The 24,967-nt window shown below is 43.7% G+C and overlaps 1 protein-coding gene across 1 annotated transcript in view; it reads left to right on the forward strand.

Moving 5' to 3' along the window:
- Positions 1-1,414: 1,414 nt before the first annotated feature.
- APPBP2 (amyloid beta precursor protein binding protein 2) overlaps positions 1,415-24,967 on the forward strand; it is a 41,553-nt gene continuing 18,000 nt past the window's right edge. The window contains exons 1-4 of the mRNA XM_058675594.1: positions 1,415-1,857; positions 12,064-12,152; positions 14,020-14,171; positions 20,378-20,501. Of these exons, the coding sequence (XP_058531577.1) occupies positions 1,720-1,857; positions 12,064-12,152; positions 14,020-14,171; positions 20,378-20,501 (503 nt within the window). The 5' untranslated portion in view covers positions 1,415-1,719. The remainder of the gene's footprint in view (positions 1,858-12,063; positions 12,153-14,019; positions 14,172-20,377; positions 20,502-24,967) is intronic.

Below are 24,967 nucleotides of genomic sequence, written 5' to 3' on the forward strand. Positions count from 1 at the left end.
CCTTGCCTTGTATGTTCCCATATCTTATGTGGGCGCTGGTTTTGTCCTATGTCCTGGCTGTTCGACTTCCCATCTGGCTCCCACCCTGTGGTCTGGGAAAGCAATCAAGGATGGCTCAAGGCCTTGGGACCTTGGGAGACCTGGAAGAAGTTCCTGCTTCCTGGCTTCAGATCAGCTCAGCTCTGACTGTTGTAGCTGCTTGGGGAATGAACCAGCGAATGGAAGATCTTTCTCTATCTTCTCTCTGCGTATCTGCCTTTTCAATAAAAATAAATAAATCTTACAAAAAAAAAGGTGCTCTAGAGTAACTAGATAAACCTTAGAGTAGAGGCAATCTGGGCCTAGTGCCATGGCCTAGCGGCTGAAGTTATCACCTTGAACGCGCCAGGATCTCATATGGACGCCAGTTCTAATCCCGGCAGATACACTTCTCAACCAGTTCCCTGCTGTGGCCTGAAAAAGCAGTTGAGGACGGCACAAAGCCTTGGGACCCTGCACCTGCATGGGAGACCCACAGGAAGTTCCAGGCTCCTGGCTTCAGATAGGTGTAGCTCCGGCCATTGTGGCCACTTGGGGAGTGACTCATTGGATGGAAGATCTTCCTCTCTGTCTCTCCTCCTCTCTGTATATCTGCCTTTCCACATAAATAAATCAATCTTTTTTTTTTAAAGTTATGTCCAGAATTTCATTATTAAAGTCTTGGAACAGAAATAGGCTGCATCAGATTCCTCAAATTACAGGTTTAGAAAATTAAATTACATGTATTGCAGCCATTTAGCAAGGAAAGGAACTGAAATAAGCACTTTCAAACCAGATCTACAATTCTGGAAGAAACTTCGAAATTTTCTGTTACCATTAAGTTCTGTCACAGTCCCCACTTAATTCTTTTCTTATCATTGTTTGTAATCCCACAGTTCAGCTAACATTCCTATGCAATTGTTTTAGAACAGGGTTATTCTTTTTTAAAATTTTTGCAAATTTTAGTTGGTTAAAGGAATGGGATATAAAGGTCAAAGGCCACAAATGATTAATGAATAGAGCTCTAGCTCCTAGACCGCGGATTCAAAATTGGTGCTAAGAATTGGATCAAGGACTTGTGCAGTATTAAATTCCATAGTTGGCAGCGTAAGGGAGAGGATCCGAACTTCTGCCCTGAGCCCCATTACAGCTCAGGTGTAAGAACTCTAGACGCGGGACCTGCTGCAGGGAACAAAGCGTCTGAACGGCTCCAGGTCTGGCTAAAAATCCTGTCACGATTTCTCCCCGTGTAAAAAGTTCAGCCGCCAAACTCAACTCCCGGATCCCGCAGAAAGTGCGGCCCCCGTGGGAGGGATCAAGCTCTTCATCCAAGTTTTTCCGCCTGCCGCATTCCTTCCCTTCGGCGCGTCGGCGTCCGCTGACGTCATGACGCCGCACACGCAGTCCCGCCCCTGCAGAGATCGGCGCTGGGACGGAACTCGGGTTCCTCTTAAACCCGGAATGTGAGGCTTCGGCCCTCCCGTCTGCTGCTGCCCTTCCAGTGCTTTAGCCCGGCCTCCGTCCGCTGTCACTGTGCCCAGGCCGGCTCCTGGAGGAGCCCGGGCGGCTGTGCCCTTCGGCCGTGTGCCCTCGTGGCTGCCACCACCCTCGGAATCCTCCGGGGCCGCAGAAGAGTTCGCTACGGAGGGAGGCGGGGGCCTTCGGGAGGAGGAGGAGGAGGCGGAGGAGGAGGGAAGGAAGATGGCGGCCGTGGAACTAGAGTGGATCCCAGAGACTCTCTATAACACCGCCATCTCCGCTGTCGTGGACAACTACATCCGTTCCCGCCGAGACATCCGCTCCTTGCCCGAGAACATCCAGTTCGATGTTTACTACAAGGTACGGACCGAGAGCCTGCTCCCTGCTCTCCTGTCGCAACCCCTGGGGCCGCACCCCCTCCACGTTTGCGAAGCCCTGCAGTTAACCCCTCACCCCGCCTAGCAGGAGCACTTTTCCGGACGTCGGCCTCGGGGTCCGCCTTGTCGGTGTAGAACATCCTAACCCCCGCAGCCTCTGGTTTCTAAGCTTTGGATCTGTGACATTTCTAACTCGGGAGTCTGGCTCCCCTTTTTGCTGGCCCCCTTGTTTTACTCCCTCCCCTTGAGAGTAGGGATTTGCGATGACTTCTCTGCTGCGCCCCGTGCTCTCCACCCCCAGCCCGCATCTAAGGAATATTTTCCACCCTCTCTTTGCAGATAGTGTCAGCATCAGTTGGGCTTTTTGCTGTGCTCCTCCTGACAGCTTTTTGTACTTTTTGCATCTCGCCTGCTTTTTTTCCTAAATGTTCTTTTCCCTTCGTTCCTCCTCTTCCTAGTCGTGATGGAGTTAGGGATTATTGGACTCCTCTGTGCTTAATTTGCATTTTAAAAAAATTTATACTTGGGACTTTTTTCATGGGAATGTTGACTGTTTTGAAAGGGAAGGGGAAAAACGTACCTGGATTTAAACTAGATCCCCATATTTGAAAGTTACAGGCTTCCCGCATTCCTAAATCACTCCCCCTCAAAAAATGTGAACAAAAAGGCTCCCAAATCGCTGTCTGAGAAGTTTCCAGGGTAAGTTCCTTTAGACGTGGGCAGTTTCTGCAGTGTTTTGAGAGGGAGGAGAACTTTAAGGAGTCGCAACCTCCCATTTGCTCCCCTCCACCCCCCACGTTTGAATGTGAACACTAGATTTGTTATTCAGTCCTTGCTTGGAATGGGTGAACAATTCCCATACTCGCGTAGTCATCCTTGCTGAATGTGACCTGAAGCAGAGTGTAGAATGTGCTTTGTGTTTTAGATCTGACGTACTTCCTCTTGATGTGCAAATTGGCTACAGTAGTGTAAATTGATATTTAACAGATGTGTATGTTCTTATATAAGTACAGTGTTCTATGACATTTGTTTTATTGGGAAGATTGCCCACTTTCTCCACCCTTTCAATTCCACCCCCCACCCCCGAATTAGCAACTGACTTGCTGCCTGCTACTTAAACCCAGCTGCTTGGCTCCGATTCTAACAATTAAAATGTTTTTTTTTCCCTTAAATGCTTAAAGAAGCTTCACTTAGATCATGTGTGTTACTGCTGTAACCGGTTTTAGAGGAAAACCTCCCTCCATTCCAATTTCCTTTGATACACTGTGTGTGTCAAAGAAAATTTTGTGTTTAAGATACTGTCCATTCCTCTTTCTAAGAAAGGACAAATCAGGTTACCCTTTTAAACCTCAAAAACAACCACATCATGAGTGCTGTTCGTTTTATTAAATCATATGATCTTACTCATATTTCAGAGGAAATCATTGGCAATTTATTAGAGCACATTTGCTAGTTGACTTCCCTAAAATATTTGCATATCTTCTTTTATGTTTAAAGATGTACTTATTTATTTGAAAGGCAGAGTTACAGAGATTGGAAGAGATAGAGGAAAAAGCACTTCCATCTGCTTGTTCATTCCTCTGATGGCCACAAATGCTGGATGAGACCAAGCCAAAAACCAGGCACTTCATCCAGCTCGTGGGTGCAGGAACCCCATTTTTTCCTGCTTTCCCAGACCTTTTAGGAGGGAGCAGGATGGAAAGTACAGAGACACAGAGAAAGATCTCTGTCCACTGGTTTACTGCCTTGGTGGCTGCAATAACAGGAGCTGAACTGATGTGAAGCTACCAGCCAGAGCCTCTTCCTATTCTTCCCTCGGCCATCCTCTACTGCTTTCCCAGGCTACAAGCAGGGAGCTAGATGGGAAATGGGACACCTGGAACAGGAACCGTCATCCATATGGAATCCTTGCACTTGCAAGGCAAGGATATAGCCAGCCACTGAGCCATCACGTGGGGTCCAAGATTTTTCTACAATTATTTGCAAATTATAAAAATGTTAGACATTGTACACATCAGTGATACAGGAGATAGTCTTCTGATATGCTTACCGTCAACATTGTAATACTATTTTGGCATGGAGAAACTTATAAATATGAAACCAAAATTGAGAATTAAAAAAGAATAGATACATTCAAATATGTTAGAAATGAGATACAATATAAGCATCTTTTAAAAATACTGTGCAAATGACAGTTGATAAAGGGCAGCTTTCTTAGTGCAAAGAAAGCTAATACTGGTCCATATAAAAAAGGTGACCTCCAGAAGACCTGAGCAGCCAGTTTTTGTGAAAGGAAGTAGGAACAGCCAGTAAGCATCAGAAGATGCCCAACTGAAGTGAAATTCAGATACAGTGCCAAGAAGAAAGACACAGACCAGCACATTGGCTCAACTGGCTAATCGTCCATCTGTAAGTACCGACTTCCCATATTGGTGCAGGTTTGTGTCACAGCTGCTCCAGTTCGCATCAAGTTCCTTGTTTATGGTCTGGGAAAGCAATGGAGGATGGCCTAAGTGCTTAAGACCTTGTATCTGTGTGGGAAAACTGCAGAAGCCTCCAGCTACTAAGTTTAGATCAGCTCAGATCCAGCCTTTGTAACCATTTGGGGAGTGAACTATTGGATGAAAGGGCCCATCTCTCTATTTCTCCTCTTTAGAAATCTCCCTTTCCAATAAAAAGAAATAAATTATGGTAACATAGTGTTGGCACATGGATACGCAGACTGATGGAGTAACAACAGTACTGTGGGAAAGTCAAATATATGATTTTAATGTATGAGTTTTCTAGGTATGCTATCTACAAAAAATATCATTTGCACATTGATTACTAATTAATTGTGGGGGAAAAGTTTAGAAAAAATTCCATATGTCAGTAAAGATTTATTTTTAGTATATGTACTGCCGAAGCAAGCATAATAAAGATTTATTTTAAAAAATATGTGATCTACTGAGGCTCATGTTTTGGATCAGTGGGTTTTAAACCATTGCCTATCATGGGAGCATCCTCTTCAATTGCTGGTTCAAAATCCTGCTCTACTTTTGATCTGGCTCCCTGCTAATACTGCACCTGGGTCGACAGTAGAAGATGGCCCAAATATTTGCGACCTTGCCCTCTGCATAGGAGACCTGGCTGGAATTCTGGCTTTGGCTTGGTGCAGCCTCAACAGTTGTGCCCATTTGTGGAGTGAGCAAGCAGGTGGAATATACCTCTGTCTTTGTGTAACTCTGCTTTTCAAATAAATAAAATTTTTTTAAAAACCCTATTGTCCACCAAATTAATAGGAGTTATACTTTTTCTAAACCATTTTTTTAGGTTGTTAAAAAAGATTTATTTTTATTGCAAAGTCAGATATACAGAGAGCAGGAGAGACCGAGAGGAAGATTTTCCATCTGATGATTCACTCCCCAAGTGACCACAACAGCCAGTGCTGTGCCGTTCCGAAGCCAGGAGCCCAGAACCTTTTCCAGGTCTTCCATGCAGGTGCAGGGCACAAAGCTTTGGCCCTTCCTCTACTGCTTTCCCAGGCCACAAACAGAGAGCTGGATGGGAAGTAGGACCGCCAGGACCAGAACCGACGCCCTTATGGGATCCCAGCGCATCCAAGGCTAGGACTTTAGTTGCTGGGCCACGGCGCTGGGCCCTTAGATTTATTTTTATTTGAAAGGCTGATTTAAAGAAAAAGGGAATCAGAGATCCTCCTTGTGCTGGTTCACTCCCCAAATGACTACAATGACTGGAGCTGAACCAATCTGAAGCCAGGAACCAGGAGCTTGCTCCAGGTTTTCCAAGAACTTGGCCCTCTTCTGCTATTCATAGCACAGCAGGGAACTAGATCAGAAGTGAAGCAGCCAGGATTCGAACTGACACCCATATGGAATGCTGGCACTGCAGATAGAAGCTTAGCGTACATGCCATGGTGCCAGCCCCAGTAATCATGCTACTGTAGTTTTAATTATCTTATAGCTATTTTAAATTTTATTTTCTATGAAGTTGAGCATCTTTTTCTTGAATCATATATAATCCGTGCCTGCTGGACAATGGTCTCTTTACATTTTCTTGTCTTTTTTTAGGTTTTATTTATTGGAAAGGCAGCGTTGTAGAAGACAGGGCAAGACAGAGATAGATCTGTCTGTTGTTTAGCTCTCCAAATGGCTGCAGTGGCTGGGACTGGGCTAGGCAGAAATCAGGAACTTGAAATTCTGTTGGGATATCCTGTGACTGTCAGACACTTAAGCACTTGAGCCATTCTTCAATGACTGCCTTGCTGCATTAGCAGAAAGCTGGGTTGTAAGCACAACAATTGAGACCTAAAATGCTGTGAAGTATGGGATGGAGGTGATTGTTGTGGCTTTTGGATTAAGCCACTGTTGGGATGCCTGCATTCAATTTTGGAGTGCTTGATTTGAATCCCAGCTATTCTAACATCTAACTTCTTGCTGATATACCTGGGATGGTCCAATTTGGGTTCCTGCTTTGATTCCTTCCACCAATTTGGAGAATCCAGAAGGAATTTCTACCTCTTGGTTCCTTGTTTCAGCCTGGCAGAGCCCCAGCGATTAGGAACATTTGGGAATCAAATCAACTGATGAAAGCTCTCTTTCTGTTTGTCCTTCTTTCTTGTCACTGTGCCTTTCAAGTAAACAAGTCTTTGAAGACAGAATTACAGTAGTCCCTAAAAATCTGAAGTTTCACTTTGCATGGTCACTTTTTATCATTTGTGGTCTGAAAATTTTAGATGGCAAATTCCAGATATACTTGATAAGTTTTGAATTATGCACCATTCTGGGTATTGTGATGTGCGCTGGTGACACCTCCCTCCATTCTGCCCAGGATGTGAATCATTCCATTGTCCAGCCTATGCATTGTATGTGCTACCTCATCCGTTTATTCACTTGGTAGCCTTCTAAGTTATCAGATTAACTCCTCTGGCATCATGGTGCTTATGTTCAGATAAGCCTTATTTTACTGCAAAATGGCAGTTAAGTACAGGAGTAATGATGAATAATAGTGAAAGGAGACACTAGTGTGTAAAGCAAAAGAGGGCAGATGAACTCTAATGCTCTGTGGCAGTGTTACATGATAGGTAGAAAAAAATGGCCTATGATTGCACAAATCCACTGGGAGTCTTGGAGTATAATTTGTATGGATAAGCTGGGGTTACTGTGTGTAACAGAGACTCCCAAATTTTCTCCCTCTACAGCATTTGGTTCATGCCACTCTCAGACCAGAAGAAATAATTTTTTTTTTTACTAAGTAGTGAGATCCAAATAAATATTTATGCTTAGCGAATTAAAATCTGCTTTAAAAAGTTGAGTGAAAAAATGGTATTATTTCGGGCCCAGCGCCGTGGCCTAGCAGCTAAAGTCCTCGCCTTGAACGTGCTGGAATCCCATATAGGCACCAATCCCGGTAGCTCCACTTTCCATCCAGCTCCCTGCCTGTGGCCTGGGAAAGCAGTCAAAGATGGCCCAAAGCATTGGGACCCTGCACTCGCGTGGGAGACCTGGAAGAAGATCCTGGCTCCTGGCTTTGGATTGGTGCAGCACCGGCCGTTGTGGTCACTTGGGGAGTGAATTATTGGATGGAAGATCTTCCTGTCTTTCTCCTCCTCTCTGTATAACTGACTTTGCAATAAAAATAAATAAATCTTTTTAAAAATTAGTATTATTTCATTCTTAAGCAATCTTTAAGCTTCTTTTGGGTCTCCCATGTGGGTACAGAGGCCCCAGGACTTGGTTATCATTTGCTACTTTCCTAGGCGTATTAATAGGGAGCTGAATCAGAGGTGGAACAGTTGGCAAAGGAACTGGCACCTGTATGGAATGCTGACACCAGAGGTGGAAGCTTAACTTACTATACTGTGGCTCCAGCCTACTACTATTTTTTTTAAGTTAATATTTATCTAAAAGGCAGAGTTTGAGGGAGAAATAGAAACAGACATATCTTCCATCTGCTCCTTAATTTCCTAAATGGTCCTGATAGCCAAGGTTGAGCCAGGCTGAAGCCAAGAGCTTAGAACCCCATCCAGATTTTCAAGGTGTGTGGCAGGGTCTCAAGCACTTGAACCATTTTCCACTTCTTTGCTAGGCATGTTAGCAGGAAGCTGGACTGTAAGTGGAGCAACCAAGGCATCACTTAACATTCATGACATGCAGGCATCATGTCACAGTGCTAGCCTCTGCATATTTTTTAATCTATTTATGTCTAAAATCTTATTTATTTTAAAGGTGGAGTTATGGAGGGAACAAAGGAGCCACTGAGCATTTATTTCCTCTGGTTCACTTTCCAAATGGCTGTGATGCCTGACTGAGCTAGACTAGAAGTAGGAGGCTAAAAATCCCATCTGAGTCTCCCACGTGGGCCACAGGGGTCCAACTACTTGTGTGTCTTTTACTGTTCCAGACACATTAGTGGGAATCTGGGTTGGAAGTAAAGCAGCAGGACTTTAACTAGTAGTCTTATGGAATGGAGGCTTTGAATGGGGGGCTTAACCTACAATGCTACAGTGCAGGCTTCTATGTTTTTCATATCCTGAAGTGCTGTAGGGAATCTTGGTGTACAGTTTGGAAACCAATTTTACAGTGCGGTTTCTATTTACATAAAGTTCAAAAACAGGAAAAATTATTTTTTAAACTTTTAAAAATATTTATTTTTGAAAAGTCAGATTTACAGAGAGAAGGAGAAACAGAGAGAAAGATCTTTTGTGCACTACTTCACTCCTAAAGTGGCTAAATGACTGGAGCTGAGCCGATATGAAGCCAGGATCCTCTTCCAGGTTTCCCATGTGGGTGCAGGATCCCAAGGGCTTGGGCTGTCCTCGACTGCTTTCCCAGGTTGTAAGCAGGGAGCTGGAAGGGAAGTGGAGCAGCTGGGACACAAACCACGTCTGGGAGCAGGCCAGGCAGGGCTGGAGTGTAGCATCCACTGGTGAGAGCTGTAATTGGTGTGGGCTGGTCTCACAAGGCCATAGTACCCCGCCCCCCCCCAGTGAAGGTTAGGACAGGAGGTGGGCCGAATCAGGCTAAGTCAAACATCCACTGGTGTGCCAAGATCCATGACTGGGAGTTTGTCTCATAGGAGAGCTTTGGGAACTCCTCAGTTAAGACTCAGCGCTGGCTGGTGAGCATGAGAACTGAGACGAGGAAAGGCCCGGCCAGGCCAGACTACAATATTCGTTAGCATACATGTGGGTCAGGTCAGTGGGTGGGCCAAGACACAGGTCAGGCCAGGCCAGTTTGGGATACAATACCTGCCAGTTCATATTAGGGCTGGGGCTGGGTGCTGGCCAGGCTGGGCAGGGCTGCAGAAAGCATCAGCCTACATGTGTGCTGGGTTTTGGTGAGGGCCAGAATAAGCCAGGCCACTGCATCTGCTGGTGCATGCAAGAGCCAGGATAAGTGCTGACTGGCTGGGCTTTGCTGCGGCATTCACTGGCAAGTGCCAGCATAGGGTGTAAGTTGTGTCAGACTGAACTGCAATACCCTCTTGGAAGTGCAAGATCTGGGCCTGGAAGTGGGCCTAATAGGGAAACTGTGGGCACTCCTCTCCTGGGCTGCAGCTTCTGCTGGAGTGCATGAGAGGCAGGGCTGAGGGTGGACCAGGCTGGACCAGTCGACAGCACTCATTGGCGTTCATGTGGACTGGGTTTTGGGGTGGGTGGATGCTTGAGCTGTACCCATAGGTGTATATGAGAGCCTGATTGGGATGCAGCATAGACTGGGCTAGTCTGTTGTACATATTGGCACATGCAGGAAGTGGAACCAGTGGTTGGCCTGGTGGGGGTCCCTCTAGCTAGGCTGAAATTCCTGCTGGTGTGTGTAAGGCCAGTTTTGTGGCACAGTGAGTTGGGTTGGGCTGCAGCATCTGTCAGTTTGCTGGTAGGATATGGGCATGCGGACGGAATTGACTGGGCAACTAAACTACATTTATCACATTTGTGTGTAGGCTGATGTGGGTGGTGGACTGAACTGGAACCTGTACTGACTGGCACATGCAAGGGTCAGATCTGGAATCACTCTGGGTGAGGTTTCTTGGGGGACTACACAACTAGACTGCTGGACTCAAAACTCCGGCCACAAGAAGAATCATAGGATTTGTGGTCTGATCAAGGGATGTGTGTGTTGGGACTGGTCCTTGTTGAATACTGATGCCTCTGCAGCAGACAGCGTGCCCAGTTGCATCTCGGGGTCAAGACAGCCTGCTCATTTAGGCCTGCAGAGGACATGTCAGAAGATGGAGAGAACAGAATGGGCAATTCTCCTACCTGAGCTTTAACAGCAAGTGGATGAGTGGATTCACTGGGGTGGTGGACTCTGTCAGCCAATGGATCTTGCAAGCTAATGGATCTTTTTCTCAACCTTGGAACAGTGAAACAGACACCATCTCAGCTATCACAACCACTCAAGCAATCCCTTCAGGACATTCTTCTCCACATTGGGGTTTCTTTTTTTAATTTATTTTTCTTGCAAAGTCAGATATAAGGAGAGGAGGAGAGACTGAGCCAATCAAGAGCCAGGAGCCAGGAACTTCCTCCAGGTCTCCTACGTGGGAGTTGCCTGACAATGCACATGAGAAGGAAGCAAGAATTGAGAGTGGAGTCAGGCATATAGACTTAGGCACTGTGATATGGATATAAGCTCCTTCTTTCCTTCCTGTCTTCCTTTTTTTTCTTGAACATTTATTTATTTTTATTGGAAAGGCTGATTTACAGAGAAAAGGAGAGACAAAAGATCATATGTCCATCCACTGGTTACCTCCCCAAATGATGCAACAGCCAAGCTGAAGCTAGGAGTTTCTTCCAGGTCTCCTGCGGGTACAGGGTCCCAAGTTTTGGGGCCATCCTCTGCTGCTTTTCCAGGCCACAGCAGGGAGCTGGATGGGAAGCGGGACCACCAGGACAGGAACAGGTGCCCATACAGGATCCTGGCACTTGCAAGGGAAGGATTAGCCAATTGAGCTATAATGCTGGCCCAATTACAAATTATTAAAGCCAAAAGCTAGTATATTCAAGAATTTTTTCATTAAATGTAACTGGACAGCTAATGAAAAATTATCAAAATAACACCAAAAATAAGTTTCCAGAAAACAGTGCAGATCAATTGATGCCATTATAGATTCTTCAGAGTATTTCAAGAGTTTAAGTTGTTTTCCAAGCATGTCACTTACCAAACTTCGTGGGGTTTTATTTTTTTTAAGAATATGGTTTTCTTTTCTTTTTTTTTTTTTTTTTTTTGAGAGTTATTTTTATTGCAAAGTCAGATACACAGAGAGGAGGAGAGACAGAGAGGAAGATCTTCTGTCTGATGATTTACTCCCCAAGTGACTGCAAAGGCCAGTGCTGTGCTGATCTGAAGCCAGGAACCTTTTCCAGGTCTCCCACATGGGTGCAGGGTCCCAAGACTTTGGGCCATCTTCGACTGCCCTCCCAGTCCACAAGCAAGGGGTTTGATGGGAAGCAGGACTGCCGGGATTAGAACTGGTGCCCATATGGGATCCCAGTGCATGCAAGGCGAGGACTTTAGCCACTAGGCTATTGCACTGGGCCCAAGAGCATGGTTTTCATAGAGAATACAGGATCTTTCACTAAATGGACTCATTAACTTTGAAGGCAAGAAAAAATACTGCAAACCAATACATTCTGGTGTATATCCTTAATCAGAATAGCGGTCAGATCAAATTAGGGCCTTATTTTAACACAAAATCGGAATGAATGTTGCCAGAAACTCATACTGATTGTTGAAGAAGAGGGGATGGGGATCAGCATATGCTTAGTACAGTGAAGCAGAATGTTATCTTCACAGAATAGCTGGAGATGTTTATTGTGGTGCAGCCATTTTGTAAATGAACCACAGGTGGAAGATCTCTGTAAATCTGCCTTCCAATAAAAATAAATGAAATCTTTAAAAAAAAAATCTAACAATTAGCACTTTATAGTACTTTCCATACCCTAGTATCATGCTAAGTGTTTATATGTACCCATTAAACTATTTTCACATGCATTGTAGGATTTTGTTCAATAGTCTTACATTTCTCTTGGAATAGGCATATTTCCTGATAATATCTGTAATCATCATGAATTTGTATTCATTAATATCATTATATTAAATTCATTATATTCATAAAATAAGATTAAACTAGAAACTGAAATAAATTGTAGAATTTTCTAAAATTTTTGTTTCTGTTTCTTCAGCTTTACCAACAGGGACGTTTATGTCAACTGGGCAGTGAGTTTTGTGAATTGGAAGTTTTTGCTAAAGTATTGCGTGCTTTGGATAAAAGGTAAGCTTCCTTTTTAAATTTTGCAGTACATATAATAATAAAATTTATGGTTTTAAGCATTGTTAACTGTATAGTTCAGTGGCAAATATATTACATTGTAATGGAAACATCACCATCCATTTCTGGAATTTACTATCTTAAGACAAAAACTCTGCCCCAGCTAGGTAATTATCCCCCATCTGGATGCTCCATTCTTCTTTCTGTCTCAGAGAGATTGATTATTCTAGGCTCTCCATATATATACAATCCCTGTTTGTTCTTTTTTGTTATACATTATTTTAGTTAGCCTATTACCTTTAGGGTTCATCTGTATTGTATGAAGCACATGTCAGAATTTAATCTTTTTTTTTGTAAGATTTATTTATTTTATTGGAAAGGCAGATGTATAGAGAGGAGGAGAGACAGAGAGGAAGATCTTCTATCCAATGATTCACTCCCCAAGCAACGGCCAGTGTGGTGCCGATTTGAAGCCAGGAGCATGGAACTTCTTTCCGGGTCTCCCACATGGGTGCAGGGTTCCCAAGGCCTTGGGCCATCCTCGAATGCTTTCCCAGGCCACAGCAGGGAGCTGGATGGGAAGTGGAGCTGCTGGGATTAGTACTGGCGCCCATATGGGATCCCAGGGGTGTTCAAGGTGAGGACCTTAACCATTACGCTATCCTGCCGGGCCTGAGAAAGGTCTGTTAATTCACTCCCCATGTGGCTGCAACGGCTGGAGCTGCACCAACCTGAAGTCAGGAGCCAGGAGCCTCTTCTGGTTCTCCCATGCAAATATAGATTCCCAAGGGTTTGGGCCGTCCTCCACTCCCTTCCCAGACCACAAGCAGGGAGCTGGATGGGAAGCGGGGCCACTGTGACAAGAACCAGCGCCCATGTGGGATCTTTGTGTGTTTAAGGTGAGGACTTTAGCTGCTAGGCTACCATCTGGACCCCAGTCACAGATTTTGCATTTGCCAGTGGTTGCTCTGATATAGCTCGTCATAGCCCATCCTCTTGTCTTTTGCCTTTGGATGCTGCAGCTTGGGCTGACCCATCCCACCCTCAGTCTCAACACTTGCTGGCTAGTTCTGCAGCCTGGCTCTACCCAGTCTGCTCCCATCCCTGACTCAAGCAGACCAGTAGGTGTGATAGCCTAGCCTGGCATACCCCGCATTTCAGCCTTACCTGCATTTGTCTATGAGCTTAAATTGGCCTGGCACTGCTGGCTGCAGCAGCCAGGGTATGAACTGGCGCCCCTGTGGGTTTCCAGTGCATGCAAGGCAAGGACTTTAACCACTAGCTTACTGCGCTGGGTCCACCTTCTTTTCTCTTTGGCATTAAGTTAAAGAATTTCTACTTCCTTAGTTTTGTAGGCTCACTGAGTGACCGAATATCTGGTGCTAAGGGTCTGGCGTGGTAGCCTGATGGCTAAAGTCCTTGCCTTGAATGTGCTGGTATCCTATATGGGAGCTGGTTTTAATACCGGCGACCTTGCTTCCCATCCAGCTCCCAACTTGTGGTCTGGAAAGCATTTGAGGATGATCCAAAGCTTTGGGACCCTACACCCATCTGGGAGACTCAGAAGAAGCTCCTGGCTCCTGGCATCGGATCAAGTCAGCTTCAGCTGTTTTGACCACTTGGGGAGTAAATCAGTGGACGGAAGATCTTCTCTGTCTCTCCTTCTCTCTGTATATATGACTTTCTAGTAAAAACAAATAAATCTTTTTTAAAAAAAGTATCTGGCTAAATTCTGAATTATTATTGCTTCATAAATGTTTGGAGAAAACCCTTTTTATCTTATTGGCTCCTGGAAAATAATGGTGCTGATACTTGATAGAGAAGCAGCTAGGATTTTTTAAATGGAAATAATCTTTTTCTTCTCTTTTAGACATTTACTTCATCATTGCTTTCAGGCTTTGATGGATCATGGTGTAAAAGTTGCTTCAGTCTTGGCCTACTCATTCAGCAGACGGTGCTCTTACATAGCTGAATCAGATGCTGCAGTAAAGGAGAAAGCCATTCAGGTTGGCTTTGTTTTAGGTAAGTAATCAAAACTGAGGATGGTGTTGTCCATTGATAGACTCAACCTTCCACCTGCGAGGTCCTTGATTTTTGTGTGTGTTTTTTAGTGAACTGTCTGGATACAGTTCATCATTACAAACTTCCTTTTGTTTTTGATTTCTCACATTAGTGTGTGTTTTCTGTCTCAAGTGCATATGCAAACCCACATGTAGTAAAAGGCTTTTTCAATAAGTTTCATCATGTCCTCTATTCTTTGGTTGTTAGTTTTAATTTATTTGAAAGCAAGAAAGAGAACAGCTCCTATCCACTGATAGACTAACCCACATCCCTTTAACAGCTGAGGCTGGATTAGGCTGTATCCTGAAACTGAGTCTATATCTCCCACTTTGGTGTCAGGGAGTCAAGAATTTAAGCTGTCACCTTGTTATTTGCATTAGTCAGAAGCTAGAATAAAAAACAGAGCTAGAACTGGAACCCAGGTTGTTTGATACTGCATGCTGCTGTCCCAAGCAGCACCTCTCTTCCAGTGTGTGTGTGTTTAAGTTTTTATTTTAAATTGGAAAGTCAGATATACAGAGAGAAGGAGATACAGAGAGAAAAATCTTCCATGCACTGGTTCACTCCCTAAGTGGCTGAAGTGGCAGGAGCTGAGCTGGTACAGAACAGGAACCCCTTCTGGGTCTCCCACATGGGTGCAGTGTACCAGTTTTGGGCCGTCCTTGACTGCCTTCCCTAGCCACAAGAAGGGAGCTGGATGGGAAGCGGATCTTCTGGAGTATGAACTTGTGCCCCATGTGTGATGCAAGGCGAGAATGTAGCCACTAGGCTGTCATGCTCGGGCCCCCCTTTTATTTTAGAGTTTTAAAGATTTGTTTATTTTTATTGGAAAGGCAGAAATACAGAGAGAAGGAGATATAGAAACACGTTTTGTCTGCTAATTCACTCCCCAATTGGCTGCTGTGACAGAGCTGAGCTGATTCGATCTGAAGCCAGAAGCTGGGAGCCAGGAAACTCCTCCAGTTCCCCCACACGGGTGCAGGGTCCCAAGGTCTTGGGCCATCTTCGACTGCTTTCCCAGACCACAGGCAAGGAGTTGGATGGGAAATGGAGCAGCCAGGACACGAACTGGCACTCATGGAATCCTCACATGTGCAAGGCGAGGACTTCAGCCACTGGGCATGGTGCCAGATCTTCCTCTTTAAATCTTTTTTTTAAATTCATTTTTAAGTATTTATTTAATTTTATTGGAAAGTCACATATACAGAGAGAAGGAGAGACAGAGAGGAATATCTTCCCTCCGATGATTCACTCCCCAAGTGGCTGCAACGGCCAGAGCTTTGCTGATCTGAAGCCGGGACTTGTTCTGGGTCTCTCACATAGGTGCAGGATCCAAAGGCCCCAGGCTGGAGCTGGATGGGAAGTGGGGTTGCCGGGATTAGAACTGATGCCTATATGGGATCCTGGTGCTTAAAAGGCAAGAATGTTAGCTACTAAGCTGCCATGCAGGGATCAGTCTTAAAATAATTCTTTTTAGGGGCTAGCGTTGTGTTATAGTGGGTAAGGATGCTGCCTGCAACGCCAGCCACACCAGTCTCCCCATATGGGCACCAGTTTATGTCTCAGCTATTCTATTTTTTATCCAGCTCCCTGTCCACAGCCTGAGAAAAACAGTGGAAGATGGCTCAAGTGTTTGATTTCTTGCCATCCACATTAGAGAACTGAATGAAACGCTTGGCTCCTGACATTGCCCTGGCCTAATGCTGCATGTTACAGCCATCGGAGCACTGAACCAGCAAATAGAAGGTTTTTCTCTGATACTCTGACTTTCAAAATAAATAACAAATACTGAAAGAAAAAGTTCTTTTTAGTATTCATAGACAGTTCCTGGAAAACCTTAGAAAATTGTTTTCTGGAAGAAACTTTTATCATGTAATTCATTTCTTCAGGATCTCATGAAAAGAAGTTGCAGCAAAGATTTGTTCACAGAATGCCTTTAACAGTAGAGTATTTGTGATCTTGACATATATTTCCTTTGTTTGGAAAGTAGACAAAATGGAGGGAGACGTGCAGATGTCCTTTTTATCCACTGGCTGATTGACTCCACAAATAATCGTCATGGCTTCATCTGGGCTAGACCAGATTCAGGATCCTGGAACTCAGTTTTGTTCTTCCATGTTGGTGGCAGACACTCGAATCACCTAAGCCATCACGTGCTGCATACCAGTGTACACATTAGCAGCAACATGGAGTTGGGAGCAGCAAGCTGCTGGAGCTAGGAGCATCTTCTCAGTCTCCTACATAAATGCAGGGACCCAGAGTTTCGGGCCATCTTCTGCTGATTTCCCATGTTTGTTAGCATAGAGCTGGATTAGAAGTCTGTGGACATCTGGGATGCTGACAGTTCATTCTGCAGGTTAAGTTGCTACACCACATTTCCTACACTTCTTCTTTTTTTCTTTTCTTTTTTTTTTTTTGTAAGATTTACTTATTTTTATTACAGAGTCAGATATACAGAGAGTGGAGGAGAGACAGAGAGGAAGATCTTCCATCTGATGATTCACTCCCCAAGTGAGCCGCAACGGCCGTGCTGCGCCGATCCAAAGCTGGGAACCATGAACCTCTTCCAGGTCTCCCACACGTGGGTGCAGGATCCCAAAGCTGTGGGCCGTCCTTAACTGCTTTCCCAGGCCACAAGCAGGGAGCTGGATGGGAAGTGGAGCTGCTGGGATTAGAACCGGCGCCCATATGGGATCCCGGCGCATTCAAGGCGAGGACATTAGCTGCTAGGCCACGCCGTTGGGCCCCATTTCCTACACTTCTAATTTGTAGGTTCCTGGCATCTACCTTGGGTAGTCCTGGGTGCTACAAGCTTTTGGGAAATAAACCAGCAAATGGAAGAGCTCTCTTTTCTGTCCGTTTGTAACTCTCCCTTTCAAATATGAAAAGGTGAAAACATTTTAATTTAAAAGTTAATAATTTCAGATAACCTTGTAATCTGTAGGGAAATTAGTGTCAAGCAGAATGAAAGACTTAATGCTAGTGTTAATTTTCTCTCAACTACATATACACTCCACTGAAATAAATATCTTTGAGTTAGAACCAGTTCCTAATAAACTCATTATCATACTATTCATATAGATTTGCATTCTCTATTTCCCTCTAACACTAGGCAACAGTTGTACTGCTTTCTGGCTCCATAAATGGTTTCCTGAAAAATACATAGTGTTTGAAACCAGTTTCTCAGTTTTTTTTTTTTTTCCAATATGTATCCTTATTGTAGTGATAGAATTTATTTTTCACTCAGAGTTTTGAGACAGGTGTTAAGAAAATTGAAAAGGGCAAAAGAACATCTAGGGTATGAAGAACACAGCAATGCCAAGAATCTGCTTGCAAAACTAGAACTTGAGGAGCCAAAGGAGTAAGTTGATTACTAAAATGTAGAGGCTTGAGGAGGTGACCCATGGAGCTGGCATATTGCTAGGCTGGTACCAGTTCCTCAGAACTCTGAAGAGAAAGCCAAATGGGTATGGACGTTTAGTCTCCAGGAGGAGTATCTGAAGGCATCTGCTGATGTGTCTGAAAAAGTGTTGGGAAGCTGATTCTGCAAGTAATGGAAGCACCGCGTAGATTTCACTGCCTTACTGGAATGAACTGCAGCTACCACAGTAAAGAATCCTGTCCTAAAGTGTTGCTGTCTGTGGAGGTCAAGGTGATAGATACAGGAAGCAGTGTCTGGTCCCATAGCCCTTGTTTCTAGTTCTTCCTGTTGACAGAGCCTAACAGTGAGCTACCTGGCATAGGAGAAATGAGGTTTTTAGGGTCCTTGCCTCAGCTTTGCCAAACAGATTCTTGAAGGGTAAATTTAAAGCTAACAAAACAATAGCCTGATAATCAGCACAATTTATAGCATCTTGGGGTGATGAGTAGAAGATTGTTTAATATAAATACATATAAACTAATTATTCTATGTTGATGAGGGCCCTAGAATGTTCTAAACACCAGTATCTCCAGTTTGATAAAATAACTGTTTATTTACATATACTTTAATTAAATATAAGAGTTGGGTCTGAGTAATATATAATATTTTCTTAACCCTCAGATATTGACACTATTAAGTCACACAGTATTTTTTTGTGTTTCCAAGGAATAATACTGCCAATGAAGGTAAACCATCATCAGTTTTATTATGTAATTTTAAGTTTTTAAGTGTGTAAAAAAAGGAGTATTATAGAATTGAACTTACTGTTTTCTGGTTAGTATAACTAATCTTTAATAACACTATGAAAGGTTTGCCCTAATAGCTAAGATGATACAATAATTACAAATTGAGCCTATAGAGTTGGATTGAATAGATTTAGTAATACTTTGTAAGCTTTGTTTTTACTTTGCCTTAAGTTTTTCTTCTTAAACTTGAACAGTAAGTGTTTATTTTGAATGTGTGTTGTGGAAATTAAATTCATGTGGGTGATTTACAGTTAATAAAAGTATGTTGAACCTTAGCAATTGTAGAGGACTAAAGCCCTCCAACAGGATGGGCAATAATTTTAGCAAATAGTACATCTGGGCTATAAAGGAAGGGGCTGGGACGATGGCTCAACTGGCTAATCTTCTGCCTGTGAACACTGGCATCCCATTTGGGTATCCATTCCTGTGCCAATTGCTCCACTTCCGATTCGGCTCCCTGCTTATGGCTTGGGAAACCAGTAGAGGATCGTCCTAAGCCTTGAGACCCTGCATCTGCATGAGAGATCTGGAAGAAGCTTCTGGATCCTGGCTTCAGGTTATCTAAACAGCTCTTCTCTGGCTGTTGTGGCCATTTGGGGAGTGAATCAGTGCATGGGAGATCTTTCTGTCCTTCTCTATAAATCTGACTTTCTAATGAAAATCTTTTTTTTTTTTTCCTCAATGAGGGGAACAAACTCATTGTCTTTGTTTTCACTTATTTGAATGATTTTCCAACCCCTGGTATTCTTCACAAGTATCTGCAGCAGTCAGGACCGGGCCAGGCCAATGACAGGAATCCATAACTCAGTCTGGGTCTGTTAAGAAATGCAGAGACCTAAGTACTTAATTCATCACCTGCTGCTTCCCAAGGTTCACATTAGAAGGACGTTAGATTTCAAGTCAAGCTGGGGGGACAGGCACTATCATGCAACTGGTTAAGCTGCCGTGTGGACATCTGATCAAGTCTTAGCTGTTCACTCTCCACGTAGCTTCCTGCTAACGTACTTTGAGAAGCAGCACTAGATGGCCACAATGCTTGGGCTCCTGTACCTGCATGGGAGACCCAGATACATTTTCAGGCTTTGATTTCATTTGGGTAGTGAATCAGTGGTTGAAAGATCTCTGTCTTTCCTTCTTTCTCTCTAAGTCTTTATGACAGATACATCTCAAAAAAGAAGAACTGGAGATAGGACTTGAATCTAGACATTCCAGTATGGGATGTTGATTTCCCCAGAGGAGTCTGTGCTACTATGACAAACACCTGCTGTTTGTTGTGTTTATTATGTGTGTGTCCTTGATCATGTGCTGCCTGTACAAAGATCAAGTTTATGTCTGTTTCTTCATGTTTAGGATGGGGAATGCAGAGAGTGAAAAGTTGTACATTACAAGATGAAAATATCAGAATATTTAAAATGTAGCTTTTTTTAAAAAAAGGTTTGTTTTATTTTGTAAGGCAGATTTTGTAGAGAGAGAAGGAGAGACAGAAGTCATCTCTCTGCTGGTTCACTCCCCAGATGGCCAGATCAGCCAGAATTGAGCTGATCTGAATGCAAGAAGCAGGAGCTTCTGGGTCTCCCACATGGATACAAGGGCCCAAGAATTTGGTCCATCTGCTGCTACCTTTCCAGGCCATAAGTAGGGAGTTGGATCATAAATAGAGCAGCTGGGACACAAACCAGTGCCTGTATAGGATGCTGGTGCTGGCAGGCACTGTACCAGCCCATAGTCTTCTTATTCATAACCTAAAAAATGTCAGCTCTTAGGCGGTAGAGAATTGTTTAAGGTTGAAAATTCTTGAATTCTCATTGAAGTGTCAGCTTTAATACTAATTCCCTTAATTTCAAAGCTTTTTAGAGAAAATTATTCTCCCAATGAATGCCTTTGTTTTAGGCTAAATAAAGAGCTTCAATATTATGAATTGTTTTAGTTTAGGTATTCATTGTTTGGTTTCAGAAAATTTATTGCATTATCAAATGTAACTGGGTTTTCTTGTTCTTTAGGTGGCTTTCTTTCTGATGCAGGCTGGTACAGTGATGCTGAGAAAGTTTTTCTGTCCTGCCTTCAGTTGTGTACTCTACATGATGAGATGCTTCATTGGTTTCGTGCAGTAGAATGTTGTGTAAGGTAAGTAGGATCAGACTCTTCAATTACGTGCTCTAATGTACATAGTGGCTTTTGTAATTTTTGCTCTTCCTAGTGTACGCTAGCATGGAGTAAGTGTCCGATGGGGTTATTTATGTCAGTTTCACTGGGCTGGTCTCCTATTTTGTCTTAAACGTAATCTGCTCTGGACGCTTAGCTTAGACTCATTTAGATAAATCAGGAAATGTTTCAGATACACTTTTGCTTTCTCATAGATCTTATTCTTAAACAAGTATTTCATTATGTACTAGAACATGTGCTAGGCCTTAAATGGTTAACCCAAGACAGGTTTTTTTGTTTTGTTTTTTTTTTAATGATTTATGTATTTGGAGACTGGTGCCTAGGCATAGTGGGTAAAATCTCCACCTGTAGCATCAGCATTCCATATAGCTGCTGCTTCCAGTCTTGTCTTGGCTACTACACTTCCAACCCAGCTCCCTGCTAATGGAAAGCAGCAGAGCACAGCCCATGTGCTTGAGCCCCTGCACCTACCCGGAGGAAGCTCCTGGCTCCTAGCTTCAGAATGGACCAACTCCAGCCAGTATAGCCATTTGTGGGGTGAACCAACTGGTGGAAGAGTCTTTGCTATCTATTCTGTCTCCCTGTATCTCTTCTTCTAACTTTCAGAGTTACAGGTAAACACATAAATGATATATATAAATAAGTCAGAAAGGCAGATTCATAGAGGGGAGGAAGGGGAGAGAAAGAGAGATCCGTTCATTGGTTCCCTCCACAAATAACTACAATGCCAGGGCTGAGCCAAGCTGAAGCTAGCAGCCAAGAACTTGGTTAGAGACCTAAGTGCTTGGGCTGTCTGCTATTGTTTTCCCCAGGCCATTACCAGGGAGATGGATTGAAAGTGAAGCAGCCATGGGATCGGCAGCGTGGTCTAGTGGCTAAGGTCCTCGCCTTGATCCCATATGGCCGCTGGTTCTAATCCTGGCAGCTCCACTTCCTCTCTATCTCTCCTCCTCTCAGTATATCTGACTTTGTAATAAAAATAAAATAAATCTTTAAAAAAAAAAAAAGTGAAGCAGTCAGGGCATAAACTGGCGCCCAGTGGGATGCCAGTGTCATGATGTTGGGTAACCTACTACACTGTGATGTTGGGCACTAGAGGTTGCTTTTGTTATCTTTATCTGCACATCTGACATTCAGCTTTAGCTTTTTTTGTATATATTTTTCTGCTTTCCACAATTTGTTACTTTGTAAAAATAATTTTTAAAAAAGATTTTTTTTTTCAATTGGTAAGTCAGATATATAGAGGAGATGATACAGAGAGGAAGTTCTTGCATCTGTTGATTCACTCCCTAAGCGGCTGCAGCAGCTGGAGCTGTGTCAATCCAAAACCAGGAGCCTGGAGCCTCAGCTGCTTTCCCAGGCCACAGTCAGGGAGCTGGATGGGAAGCAGAGTCTCCAGGATTAGAACCAGTGCCCACATGGGATCCTGGCACATACAAGGCGAGAACTAGCTGCTGAGCTACGATGCCAGGCCCTGTAAAAATAATCTGTATATAAAACTTAAGGGAGAGCCACATAAAATATTTTGAAATTGGTATGGACCCTTAGCTGATTAGTTAAATTGCTGATTGGGATATTGATGTGACCTACCAAGAGCACCTGAGCTCCAAGATGCAACTCTACTGCGAATTCCAACTTATGCTAATATGACTGAGACCTGGCTTGAATTCCTGGTTCCCAGCTGTTTTTCTAGCCCAACCCAGGTATTTTGTCTTTCTGTCCGTAGCATTCTATCCTTCCCACTTATCTTTCTCTCTCTCTCTCTCTTCCTCTCTTCAGTCTCTCTCCCTTTAAGATTTATTTTTTAGGACCAGCACTGTGGCATTGCAGATAAAGCCACCCCCTGCAGTGCTAGCCTCCCATATGGGCACTGGTTGGGGTCCTTATTCATGTCCCAGCTGCTTTTTTTTTTTTTAAAGCTTTATTTATTTTTATTACAAAGTCAGATATACAGAGAGGAGGAGAGACAGAGAGGAAGATCTTCCCTCCAATGATTCACTCCCCAAGTGAGCCGCAACGGCCGGTGCTGCGCCAATCCGAAGCCGGGAACCTGGAACCTCTTCCGGGTCTCCCACGCGGGTGCAGGGTCCCAGAGCTTTGGGTTGTCCTCGGCTGCTTTCCCAGGCCACAAGCAGGGAGCTGGATGGGAAGTGGAGCTGCTGGGATTGGAACCGGCGCCCGTTTGGGATCCCGGCGCATTCAAGGAGGGGACTTTAGCCGCTAGGCCACGCCGCCAGGCCCCCAGCTGCTTTTTCAATCCAGATCCCTGCTAATTGGCCTAAGAAGGCAGGGGACAAAGACCCAACTGCTTGGGTCCCTGCACCCATGTGGGAGACTCAGTGGAAACCCCTCATTCCATCTCTGGCTATTGCTGCCTTTTGGCAAAGTGAACCAGTCTGAATGGACTCTCCTATCTGTCACCTTCTCTGCGAACTAACTCTGGCTTTCAAATGAATGAGTCATCTTTCTTTTTTTAAAGTCTTAACAGATCTTCTGGGTCTCCCACATGGGTGAGTGTCCCAGGTGTTTAGGCAGTTCTCTGCTTTTCCAGTCACAGTAGCAGGGAATTGGATTGGATTGGAGGAAGGCAAGCTGGGATTCAAAGTAGTGCTCTGATGTGGATGCTGATGTTCCTGTTTGCTGTGTATTTCAGCAATGAGTTAATTAAGTCTGAACCCCTTCAAAACTGGAATATGGATTGTTCTGAAACCCTTTTTGTTTTAAGCTAAAATTGAGTAAAGCATATGGTCTATTAACCAGTTGGATTTCTTTTGAGGCTCTCTTTACCCTACGTTATATAGGCTTACATTCAAATTCTAAAGTTAATTATGTGTAGACTTACTTTATAAGTGTTTTCAAAGCTTATGATAACTTCCCACATATATTTAGTAAGTACTAGATGATGGTTACAAGTATTTATGTGAAGAAACTCTAAAAGGTTTGAGACTTGGGCCAGTAATTAGGAATAATAATTTGTAGTAGCAGATTTACATCATTCATTCCTCTTCTGCTGTTTCTGTCTTTATATAAATTGAACACTAGAGTGTCCTGTATGAGGTTTGCCATATTAGATATTTTTATTACATGAATTATTTTATTTAGAATAGAAAATCCATTTTACATGATTCATTATCATTTTTCTTTACACTATTCTTAACCAAGTGAGATTTCATTTTCTTTATGTGTTTGATTTTTATTTAGAGAACTAGGAAATTCATTTAATCCAACTACCTTGTATATGTAGCTTTATGACTTCTGTATCTTTAGCAAGTAGCACTCAGCGTTGGAGTTGAAGTTATTATAGCCATTATAGCCAGATGAGTCTGCTATTTCTTCTCTTTGTAAAATTTCTATTTACTTAGGTATTTGACGAGCATTAAATGAACAAGGAGAGAGCTCACCTCTATTGATTCATTCCTCAAATGCCTGTAATGAGAAAAGTTGGAAAGGAACTAGGAACTCAGTCCAAAGGGTCGCAGGAACCCTTTTTCTTGCATCATCACCACTGCATTCTAGGATCCATAGTAGCAGAAGGCAGGAGTGAGGAGCCTACGCCCGCTGGCTGACTTGTGTACTTTGATGTGACGAATAAGTGTTTGCTGGACTCTTAACTACTAGACCTGTCACCTGCCCTCTCCCCTTAAGATTTATTTTTTAGGACCAGCATTGTGGCATTGTAAATAAAGCCACCTCCTGCAATGCTGTTTAATAAAATGTTTACTTGGGCTTGGCACGGTGGCCTAGCAGCTAAAATCCTCTCCTTGAAAGCCGCGGGATCCCATATGGGCACCGGTTCTAATCCTGGCAGCTCCACTTTCCATCCAGCTCCCTGCTTGTGGCCTGGGAAAGCAGTTGAGGACAACCCAAAGCCTTGGGACCCTGCACCTGTGTGGGAGGCCTCGGAGGACGATCCTGGCTCCTGGCTTTGGAGAGGTGCAGCACTGGCTGTTGCGGTCTCTTGGGGAATGAATCATCAGATGGAAGATCTTCCTCTCTGTCTCTCCTCCACTTTCTTTATCTGACTTTGCGATATGGCCAGAGCAGAGTTGATCTGAAGCTAGGAGTCAAGAGCTTCTTCCAGGTCTCCTATGTGTGTTCAGGGTCCCCAGGCTTTGGGCATTCCTTGACTGCTCTCGCAGGCTACAATCAGGGAACTGAATGGGAGGCGGGGCAGCTAGGAAAAGAACCAGCACCCATATGAAATACTGGTGCTTAGAGTAGAGGATTAGCCAGTTGAGCTATTGTCCCAGTCCTGTGATTTCCCAAATTTCTCACACCGATTACTCTTTCTTTGGATTTGAAGCCAAGAGTAAATCAAAAATTTTTATTTATTTCAGAAATTTACTGTAGTTACATAGAGAGTGAGAAGAGAGATTTGTAATCCAATGCTTTACTTTACATTGCCATGGTGACCAGGACTGTGCAGG

Source organism: Ochotona princeps, chromosome 17, assembly GCF_030435755.1.
Source record: "Ochotona princeps isolate mOchPri1 chromosome 17, mOchPri1.hap1, whole genome shotgun sequence".
NCBI classification, from domain to species: domain Eukaryota; kingdom Metazoa; phylum Chordata; class Mammalia; order Lagomorpha; family Ochotonidae; genus Ochotona; species Ochotona princeps.